This window comes from Pangasianodon hypophthalmus, chromosome 12, assembly GCF_027358585.1.
Source record: "Pangasianodon hypophthalmus isolate fPanHyp1 chromosome 12, fPanHyp1.pri, whole genome shotgun sequence".
NCBI classification, from domain to species: Eukaryota; Metazoa; Chordata; class Actinopteri; order Siluriformes; family Pangasiidae; genus Pangasianodon; species Pangasianodon hypophthalmus.
This window is the reverse complement of record NC_069721.1, coordinates 8,663,954-8,675,835: the sequence shown is the minus strand read 5'-3', so window position 1 is coordinate 8,675,835 and position 11,882 is coordinate 8,663,954. Positions and strand designations below refer to the sequence as shown.

Here is an 11,882-nt window from a genome sequence, read left to right as displayed (position 1 = left end):
TATCTGACAGTTTTGGCATTGTGGGGACATGTAGCTGGTCCTCATGAAGTAGACTGCTTTCTTACACAAAATTTTATTAAAAAAAACAAACAACAGACAAAAAAACAAACAAAAAAAAACTAAAGGGGCCAATAACTTGCTTTTTGGGTACTGGGGCTAAGGATGTGTTTAGATTTAGGTGTAACATAGCATTTATTAGGTACTTTAATAATTATGTCACGACTATAGACTAGCAAGACAAACAAGCGTGTGTGCATGTGTGTGTGTGTGTTTACATGAAGAGGCGGGACTATGGGCGGGGCTGTGGGCGGGGCCTTGTGTCTCTCTCCGAGCTCCGGAGGGTTTCTGGTGCTCCGCGATAGCGGGGAGGCCAAGACTTACCCCTGTGCTGTCCGTCTCTCAGTCGAGTTACACCCTTCTGGTCAGTCGTGTGTGTGTGTGAGTGTGTGTGAGATATATGTTTGGCAGAAGAAGCTGAGCAGACCTGAAGCTGCGTACTTTCTGCCTGAGGAAGAGTGGGCTTGAGGAGCAGCGGCCAGATGGAGGTTTTGTGCGGATCTCAACTTCCCTTCTGGGTGAGTGTCGGTGCATCTAATAAGCAGGTAGATTAATGATCAGCTTAGTGATCAGGCTGCAGTACAGTCTGTAGCACGACTAGACTTTCCCCTAACACGTCATGAAATGGCATTTTGTCTTACTGTAGGCTATGAAAGCTCAGCTGAGCTCTACCAGTGCCTGAATAAACCCTCTGCAGCTTTACAGCCTGAAGGATGTTCAGCACTGGGAATTAGGATGTTGTTGCTACAACAGAAAAACAAAGCTACAGCCTCCTGTAGAACTGTCTTCAGCTTGTTTACTGGGGTTTCAGACACTCTAGAAGCATCAGTGAGAACAGCTGAACTTTGTCTAGCAGAAGGTGACATGGCTGGTGTGTCTTTTAGCCTAAATGAAGGTCTTTTGAGACATTTGTTTTTAAGGTCATTCAAGCTACATTCATCTGTATGGATCTGTATGGAGTCCTCAGATAGCCTCTTACACTCACACAGGTTTGGTAGTGTAGTGAAACTGAAAACACTGCTGTGCTGGAAGAAGAAGGAATCATGCATGAAATGGATTCATGTTCTGTGGAAATGTAGCTTCCCTTGTCCCTGGGATGGTTGCTTCATCTTTTCTACCTTTAATTAATATCTATATTTTACCCGAAAACATGGATAGAGTTGAGATACAGTTCCTTTTTAAAAAATGATCTGACGTAAATAAAGGGAGCATAATTAGTTTACAGTGTAAAGCTTTAAAGGTCCACTACATGCAGCGTTCTAGGTAAAAGAAATATACCCAGGCACAAAAGGTGTCCGGTTGAGGGTACCACCCCGAGACACCCTTTTTTGTAAGAGTGTAGAGCATGACGTTAACAATATATCAAACTTACATTGGACTTCCTTATCATCGTATTCCATCTTCCATTGCCGCAACCCTATACGCAGCCAGACTGAAGTATTTCTGCTTTAAAAAAAATGTATAGTCTTATAATACCTATAATAATAATAATAATAATAATAATAATAATAATATATACGTCTAGGAGTAACATCATATATTTTACACACACGAAATGCCGACCTCTTTGAGCATGGATAATTTCAAACCTGTTCTTTGAATATATTACATTTTTATACAACATGTTACGATGTTAAAACCAGTTAACTGTGAAGTAATGCTCAACAGGGGACATTTGTATCACAGTGTTCAGTAAAATTTTATTTTAATTTCTTCATGAAGATGAAAAATCAGCTCGACTGTTAGTGGTACAAACAAAAATATATTGCATATATATAATTTTCTTCTGATATATGAGAATCTTACACTGATTTAAAAAGGAGTCTGTGGTAACAGATCAGAAGACTATAAAAATTATATTTAGAAAAGATCAAATAATTTAATTTCATTTCTGTTATTATGCTATAGGCTTGATTACAGCATAACAAATTAATGTAAAAACTGTCCCAAATATCAGGAGCATTGTAACAAGTGCAACAAGTGTACATGTCTTTAAAGGGATAAAACACGGTAGGGCATGCTGTATTAGGCAGATAATTAATGAACTGGTGGTGTGATGCGACACAACATGAAATTGATTGTTTTCCAATAAACGGCACATACCAAAGTGTTTATTGCTCTTATATCATGGCGATGTTTCACTTTTTTATGAGTTTATAGTTAAATTCAGTTTTGTGGAATGTCTAAGAAACAGGTTCGTTCCTGTTTTTACATGTTATAGCAGCTATAAACAGTCATTCTTTCACCAGCCTCTTTATTAATAAAACAAAAAAAAGGCAGCTTGTCATGTTACTGAGAAACAACTAAGCCCTCCATCGTGAAACCCTTCCCGTATCAGAAAACGTACAGCTTTACTTATGACGGCTACAAAGCACTGACACTACAGACGCCTACACTACAGACATTGCTAAATAAATATCTCTTCACAAAAAAACTTACAACAACAACAATTACACACATTTTTAAATTCGTTTTGTGTATGTTGTTTCTATAGAAACATATTAGGACAAGCGCATTAATATAAACCTGTGCTTTGACTTGCATCCAGAACTACTGCTTGATCCGTGAAACAGAAAATGAATCAACGCCATCTGACCAATCAGAAGTGAGCTGTGCTATGGTATAAAATATATATTTGAACATGTTGGTACAGAGTTAAATGAAAGTACAGTATTTGTGTGTAGATGCAAAAAAAACCCCAAAAAAACTGATGTATTAGTAACCTCTGTTTTCCAGGAAGTGAATCATCCATCAAATTCACAGTTGGCGTATTAGACATGGAGCAACTTTATTTTGACTTGGCAAGAGCTGAGACATATTGCTCTTGGATATACTGTATGCAACCACATGCATTTCCCCTCACAGTCTTCACTAATCAGTAAAGATAAGACTTGTGAGTAATAGTATACCAGTCTTAGTATCAGTGCCACTGCTTACTTAAGGCATAACCTTCTCATGAGTAGCACAAAACCTTAAGCACTGAATTAGCATGCAACTTATTTATACTGTCAATGTATATCCCGGAATGTTAGATGTCCTTTAATCGCCAGCTAATGAGCAATGCTTTGTGTTGGGGGACAAGAAAAACTTGAAAGGCCTGGTGTTAAGAGGTCAAAGTTCTTCTAGGCTTCATCTATAGTTCTCAAGCTTGGTAGATTCCTAGGTGTTAGATTTCTGCACCACACTGTGTATGCCAAAATATGCAAACCTGAGTGCTACAACAACAGGCTGAATAAAAGAAGATGGAGGAGGGGAAGACAGATGTGCACTCAACAGTGAGGCTGACCTGCGTTCGCTCTGGCTTGAGGGTACTTTTAATCACATCAGAAATGTCCATGTTCACTTAGGCTCAGAGCTTTTGCTTGTAGATAAGAGTGAAGAGAGAGAGTTGAACATTAGAATTATTCATATTACTATAGAAAGGTTGCTTTGTGGAAAACTTGGTTCTTAAAGTTTCAGATGTTGTTTTGGGTCATGAAGATTACTCGGAGTAACAGAGCCGTGTGAAAGGAGGGAAAAGAGGAGAAGTTTGAGAGAGAGTGATCACGAGGAAGTTAAGAGCCCTTGCTTGTCATGCTCAGATCACACATGAGAGCTTCCTGAGCTCAGCAGAACAGAAGTTTTACTCACTGGTTAACCATAATTTCAACAAAATCGCTACACTGATTTTGTCACACTGACTTTGACTGTAAGCATTTCTTTCACTTCTGCTGCTTTACCCACAGCAGGGTTTCACAGTATCCCAGGCCAAAAGTTTTATCTTTTGGTTTATCTGTTAAAACGTGATAGAGTTTGTTGAACTTTGCTTGTTCATGCATTAGAGTCATGCATTAGAGTCAATTACTAAAGAAAAAGTCAAACTAATCTCTGTAATGCACTAGATTGAGGTTTGCTACTGGCCATAAACACAGCACAGATCTTGCATGTGAAAACAGCACAAACTGTCTCACATCTGTCACTGTCACGTCTCTGTGTTTCACATAACTACGCAACGGAAAGTTGCAGAGTCAGTAATATTCGGATGAGCCAAGTTTACAGACATATGTCTGTTAAGGACGTCTGTAGTAACTATGACTAAGTGTAATCTCTTTATAAATTACAGATACTGTATTTATACAGTATCTGTAATTTAAATTATAGATACTGTGAGTGTACGCCTCGTGTCTTCAGTGCACATTGATTGCTTTGATGATTGATTGGTTTTATTACAATTGCTTCTTTTTAGTAATTAGTAATCCATGCAGTTTGCATTTGATCATAAGTAGGCCACAAGCCCATAGCGAGTATGTAGGCCTTACCTGTGCTAAGAACTCAGTAACATACCTAAAACCCTCAGAAGTAGCTTTTTCTGCATTTGAATGTTTTTAAATATTTGGTTGTGGTTTGGCTTAGACACGAGTTAGTAGCAAAGAGCTTGTCAGTATCGGATACACAGAGCTGTGAGCGCTGTATTGTATCACGGCAGCCACACTTCTCCCATACTGTTTCTTAATATTAGTAGACTTCAGTACGCTGTAACACCTCTTTCTCACACATACTGACTTCCTGAGCACTTTGTCTTGAATTATTTTTTTACCCTCAAGGCACAGCCAGGTCATGTCCTGAAATGTCCTCGGCTCTCTGCTCATGGAGCAGGCAGCCGTGCTTTCCTAAGTTATTCAGGTGAGTTATTCCCTGAGTTACTCAGAATGAGAGACAGATTTGTTATCTTAATGAAAGGTCCTAAATATGTGGAGCAAATGGATGAAAAGGTAAAACTGGATGAAAATAGCTGAGTAAGGCAGATGATCATTATCGCTTTTCAAAAACTGATTCAACAATTATAACAAAGCTCATCACCTAATTTCATTTCAGAAAGTGTACATGGTAAAAGAATTATTGTATACAAGTCACATACAATTTATTAATTTAGAAGTCATTGGATTTAATATAGTTTACGTATTTCATATATCTGCACAAATGGGTCAGGTTTTGGGCAACAACCTATGTTTGGACTGGCACCATACTTAGCCCAAGATGAACAGGAATTAGACATAGTGATGTTCTGCCCTAATTTTACACGAGCACAAGTGGATTTAGACACTTAATCTGGAAGAGATTATCACATTAAGTCTTTCATACTGAACATTGCAGTGTGTAGAACTCAAGCAACTAATGCAGATAAACATATAAGGCCATGCAAAAAACACAAAAAAAACAGTTATTGTGGACAAATAATTGTTGTTGTTCTCTGATTACAGAATTCACAGTATGTCTAGCACTTAGCTATTTTTTTCTTTTCTTGGGCTCAGCTTCCTGAATTTGGACTTGCCTGATATTCTCATGACTAGTTATAGCATCAAAATGGTTCACTGGTTTGTTGCATTGTAAGGGTTGTAAGGCCAAACCCCGACCAATTCAGGTGAGCAGTTAATCTGAGCTGATTCCCTCTTAAAGTCTTCTACTGCCACTTTCCCTGTGCACTGAAACCCTTAGGCTATGTAATCCACTATTGTTGTAAACATGCCACATTGCTACCTTTGCTAACATTCCTAGCATGTTTGTAAGTGACAGGTACCTGACAAAACATGGCGTTGCTGACCAGAGCAAAACCAAACATCTATCTGACAGTGTAAGCAATATTTATGGAAAAGCTATTCTCACAAATGCATTTCTAAGAACGTAAAGCAAATGCACAAATATATATATATATATTTTTTACACAGATCTCGGTAGTGCAAATTCTTTTAACATGCACTACAGACTTGCGTGTTTTTAAGTGGTCAATTAACGACAACATGAGACTGTGAGACTAGGTTGTCATACTGTGAAACTTTCAAAACTTCTTGCACACAAAATATCTTGCACACCTCCTATCGCTGACAGCTGGAAAACGTGACTGGATCAGTATCTCTGATCAGCTCATATTCTGAGAAAAAAAAGACTGCACATAAACAAATCAGAAACCAAGTGGAACTTAGTTAGCCTAAGACACAACTTTACGCCTAACGTATGCTTCTTTCATGATCGGAGTAGCAGGAATTCAACCACCTGAGACATTTTCAAACTGAGATAAAATCAGAAGATACTGTTATGCCCTGCTCTAATACTGCTCTGATTTTCTAAGTCTAATTCTGGTCTTCGGGTTACCAGTTACCGAGAAATCCCCAAGTCCCAGCTTATTATTCAGTTATTTATCTTCAAGCGCACTGTTCAGTAACTAATATGAATTATTCAGTAACTAAAGTGAAATAATAGGATAGGAATGTAATTAAAAGAGTGAAAAATAAGTCTAGATCTGTAGAAAAAAAAGATGTGTCCCTTTAAAATATGGTAAACTACATTGAAATTGTGACAAAGCATTTGTAATGTGAATGATCTTTGGTTCACATGAAAATGATTGTCCTTGGTTACATATGGTTACATAAATGTCCAGTGCATAAGGTCAAGCAGATACAGGTAAAGAGGTTCCGTTAATGTTCACATCAGACGTCAGAATGGGAGGAAAAATGTGATGTCAGTGACTACGGCTGCTGGTGCCAGACAGCCTGGTTTGAGTATTTCAGAAACTGCTGACCTTCTGGGATTTTAATGCACAACATGCTCTATAGTTTACACAGAATGGTGAGAAAACAACAACAACAGCAACAACAAAAAAAAAAAGCATTTAATGAGCAACAGCCCTGTGGGTGAAAAAGCTTTGTTAATGAGAGAGGTCAGAGGAAGATAATCACCACTCTTTACAACCACGGCGAGCAGAAAAGCATCTCAGAATATATGATACTTTAGACCTGGAGGTAGATGGGCTACAGCAGCGAAAGAAAACAGCCATGAACAGAAACCTGTGGCTACAGTGTGCACAGGCTCACAGAACCTGGACAGGGTTTGAAATGTTGTGTGTACGGAGTTGCTTTTCTGCTCATCAAGTTTCATGTTTTATGCAATATTTTGTGGCAAAAGTCGCTGAGGTCAGATTTTTTCTCCATTCTGTTTGTTGTGAACATTAAATGAAGCTCTTGACCTGCATCTGCATGATTTTATGCAATGCACTGCTGTCACATGATTGGCTGATTGGATAATTGCATGAATGAGCAGGGGTACACGTGTTCATATTAAAATCATATCATTTACAGCTACATACTATCATTAAACAGCTTTCCGACCTTTTCACTGTATATTTTATAGTGTAGACTTGATATCCTGAGACCAGCTATTAATCTAAAATAAAAGACAAGATCCAGGCAGTCATGAGTCTCAGTCAAATAATCTGAAATTGTTATGTACTTCTTGAATAATCAGAGAAAATCACTTGCCTTTTGGTCAGCTTTTACACTCATTTGAGTTTCACTTCTTCATCTTGTTTTGCTCATATGATTGTCAGGAAGAGCCACTGCAGTGTTGTAAAGAAGCAACAAGGAACCTGTTCTTGATAGGAAAGCAAAACTGGTCTTGGGGAACTACTTATCCAATAATGCTTTATTATATGACTAAATAGCTGTGAATTTATGTTATTTGGTTTTAATTAATTGTTCATTTAAAATAGATTTCACTTTCCTAAAACATTCTAGACATCAAATGACATGCTTTTCACATCAGTGCGAGAATAAACATGTTGCATCATGGAAAGCGAAATGTAATATTACTTCCTTGTATTGCGGAATAACAAAGTACATCGTTATGTTTTATTGCTGCACACACATCCTTTAATGGATTTAAATTAAGGCAAGTCATCCGTGTGTAGCAAAATAGAACTTCTACGTAGGAATTTGTGAGATATTTGGTCATACACACCTCTTATCCTCAGACTCCTTTTGGGACACTTTTTGGTGTTTTAGTTGCATGGGAATGACATTTTTAAAGCAATCAATCAAGTGGACTGTAAACCCAGTTACTCATGTTTAATGAGATGGTTAGTCTTGCCAATTCTGTCATAATTACATTTTCTCAGTAGGTCAGTAAGAACAATGTATACTGTTGTTACAGGGATCAGACAGGAAATCCATATGAGAAGAGGCCTTTGTGGCGAGAGCGCATATGTGTACAGTGTCATGGAGTGCAATGGTTTGGAATTACAAGCTAATTTTTTTTTCTCACAATTGCTGTGCAGCTCCCAGGAAATGGAACATACGTTGTGAAATTTGGTGGGAGATTATAGCTTAAACAAACATCAAGAACGCCTCTTAGAAGCTTTCATATCAGTCAGGTTTATATGGTACAATAAAAAAAATCCCACTCGGGTGTGTTTTATCTGTAGTAGAGGAGAACTGCAAATATGAAAATGTGATTCGTATTTATTTGACAGTTGCTTTCATCCAGTGTGAATTACATGTGAGACAGAGTTCAAACCAAGCACTTATGGACGCTTGACAGCATTGCTTGAGCACCCAGCAGTGGCTCTCTTGCATCTCTGGCATTAACTTTAACATACCACCATCCTATATGTACAGTATTAACATACAACATGTGAAATAACAGGAAAAATATCAAATAACCTGCAAGCTGTCTTCTCTGCTTCTTAAAAGCACACTGCAAATATATAACATTGTAAAAAATAATAATAATAATAATAATTAAAAAAAAAAAACGCTGTTAGAGAAATAACCTGCAGGAAGCAGGAAAACTAATGCTGTGTCATATATCCACACATGCCATATCCACTACCCTTACCACAGGTTTAGCTATTACACCCGCCACTGCCTGGCTGTTCCGGCTGGATTAGATTACACAAGGGCACAGCAGTCTGTTTCCCTCCCTCTCTCGCTCACTCACAGCCATACACAAGCATGCACATGAACACAAAGCCTGCTGTGAGTTTGGCTAGTGTTGAGGTAGCTCAGCAAGAGTAGTTTGTGAATGTCAGAAAGCATTTGCAAACAGTATGCTGGTGGGTGCGTGCATGATTTGGATGCATGAGTTGTAATGTTATGAATAAATGACTCAGTGCTTGTGTGTACCTTGGCAAAAAAAACAGCTTGCTAAATATTTACTTTGTGTATATTTTAGTCATCCCTGGTGTTGCACTGTGAAGTAAATTAGAAGGAATCAAATTACTAAAGGATGATGTGTTATGAATTGTAGACTATTTCATCAGCCCTACATGATTTTACACTGACATGATATCCAGTGACGTTTACTCTGATTATATTGTATCACCAGACCTGCCAACCTTTACATATTTTGTAGGAGTTCTGCAATTTAAGATCAGGGAACACTAGTATTAGTTATCACTAAAAATACACCATTTTTTAAACCATTTTCAACTGAAACAGAAAAAAAGAAGATTTTGACCTGAAGAGATTAAATAAGCATACAATGATGTGTCAGATCTAACACTTTATAAAGTTTATAAACACTGAATTTTGCAATTGCCACTGCCATCCAGCAGTTCCAGACTGCACAGCTTTTATTACTCCCTCCCCTATTCTCCTTAAACCTGAAATGGTTTAGGACTAAGTACTAAGGACAATTAAATCATTTATCAAGAATTTTTTAAAATGGAAAATCATGAGCAGGGAAAAGTCAATATCTCACAAGCCTAATGTACACTTGTGTAGTTTGTCAGCATGTCTCTCTGCAATGCAAGCCAATCTTTCCAAGATTCTTTTACAATCATAAAGATGATTGAATGAGTGATATAAAGTACATTCATAGACAAATCCTTATCCTTGACAGATATTTAGTTTAATTGATTGCTGTAAGCATGTTCTTATTGAGGGATTTTCTGAATTGAACACTAGTATTTAAATATAAACTCTATGAACATGAGTGGTTAGGAATGCCACAAGGTTTCCACAAAGTACTCAGGCCCTGATTTGCTAAGGGCGTTTTCACACTTGGTGACAAGACATGCATTTTGAGTGCACACCTACTGACACACTGTGCTCGGTTGGGGGCAGGGCTCATAACCAGAAAAAAAAAAATCCTTCCGACTGTGAATTTTGCAATTTCCTACATGACTACATGAAACACTATTAGATCACTTGTCTTGCTGTGTTGTATGTTTTGGTGGTTTCAGATTAGCAGGACACTCCTGGAGAGTGGCATCGCATGCAGGGTGTGAGGGAGGGATGTACGGATGGAGATGCTCAAAGAGATAAAACAGGTGCAAAACTCTCAAGGACAGGAAGAGAAGTTAAGTTTAGACAGCAAGAAAAGATTAGTAACCAATGTAGTCGATGAAGCACAGGGTTGTTTTTAAGGCAGACCATGAAAATACTTCATATTGTAGAAAAATATTTTGGAAGCATTATTCATTTCAACTTTTTTTATGTACAAAACAAAATGATTCTCTTTAATTCTCTTTAATTTAATTTAATATTGTCGCCACTTCTTCTTTTTTTGTGGTGTTGTCCTTTTGTGGTGGTTGGTGATGACGGAACTGTTTGATGCCACATTTCCGTCTGTAAAATTTTAACACTATAACCATTTTAATTTCATCTACAGTAACAGTTAAACCTTTTCGACGAATAAACTTGTGACTTCATATGTAAATGGTATGGCAAAAAAAACTATTTTCAGAATGCTCTGTTTTGAATGCAAAATGCATGTCACATTTATTCAGACTTCACCTAGGGATATTATTAATTGCATGATGAGATGGTGTATATCATGTGTACAACATGACTGCATCATTAGTTCATTAATTGCAATCCCTTATAGATAAATTTATGCTTGTATTCTTTCAGAATGACTTGAATCATCACATTGATTAGTTTACTGGCATGATTTATTTACTGGCAATATTATGATGCAGTGTGAGGCATGGAATTATGAAATAACTGAAATGAGGGACAAAGACCATGCCAAAAGCTCCACCTCCTTCCTAGTAAACGTCCTATACATTCACATCTTTCTCTTTCTCCACTAGCGATGACATTTCTACACCACCACTTCCCCATCTCCTCGTTATATTTAACAACTCCTATCAAGCGTCTTTATTGGGAGGCTTGGCTCTGTAGCACAAACCAGAAGACACCCAGAACTCTATGTTGTCAGAGTTCTCCCCATTTTTAATGGTTCCACAAACACTCTTCATGTCACTTAGTTCAGGGCGCGGTCTGCACTCGGAAACTGTCATGCTGGTGATCGGTCACTATGCAAAGCCGTAACCATGCTGTACTTCCTCAATACAACTGATAATGAATGTTCTCACGTTGTCTGGTAGTGAGTGAAGTGAGATGCAGTTTTCTGGAAGGTGCAATTAAAAATAATTTTATTACATACTAAATATGATCATATCATTTGCAAATGAGGAGATAATGTGAACGTCACCAAGCGTCATTCGAGCTACTGTTGGAACTGTGTGTTTGATGGGGCTGTTTTGTACCTGGTAGTTCAGGGGCACTTGTGTAAAATATGATTGCATCATGAATTTTACTAAGTACCAGGATATTTCAACCAAAAACCTTGTTGCTTCTGCCATGAGGTTCCAACTTGCCACAGTTAGTGCTTTCAACAAGATGATGCAGTAAATATACCTCTGGATCAACACAGAAATGGTTAAAGATAAACAAAACCAATGTTTCGCAGTGACCATCTCGGTCTCTGAGTTTGAATCCTACTGAAATCCTTTGCTCTGAATTGAAGAGGGAAGTCCACATGCACAAGATTATAAAGGAGATTAAAATGTTCTGCATTGAGGAGTGGACTAAGATCCCTCTACAACACTCTCCAACATTGTTAGACATTACGAGAAGAGTCTCAGTGTTGTTATTCTCTAAGCCAGGCGTCATAAAATATTAATCATAAAGGTACTGATCATTTTTGAAGAAAAAAATGTATTACTAATAAAATGTTTTGTGTTTTTTAAAAAAAAGGTTTCAATAAAACTACAAAAAAAATATAAT

The 11,882-nt window shown here is 37.6% G+C and overlaps 1 protein-coding gene across 4 annotated transcripts in view; it reads left to right on the top strand.

The window, feature by feature from the left end:
- The first annotated feature begins 326 nt into the window (after positions 1 to 326).
- The window catches only part of abcc3 (ATP-binding cassette, sub-family C (CFTR/MRP), member 3), a 53,706-nt gene continuing 42,150 nt past the window's right edge, over positions 327 to 11,882 (top strand). For 2 of the 4 annotated variants that reach the window (XM_053238701.1, XM_026915888.3), the window contains exon 1: positions 327 to 575. In XM_053238701.1, the coding sequence (XP_053094676.1) occupies positions 540 to 575 (36 nt within the window). In that variant the 5' untranslated portion in view covers positions 327 to 539. The remainder of the gene's footprint in view (positions 576 to 11,882) is intronic. The other 2 variants (XM_026915886.3, XM_026915887.3) reach the window with 1 other exon arrangement.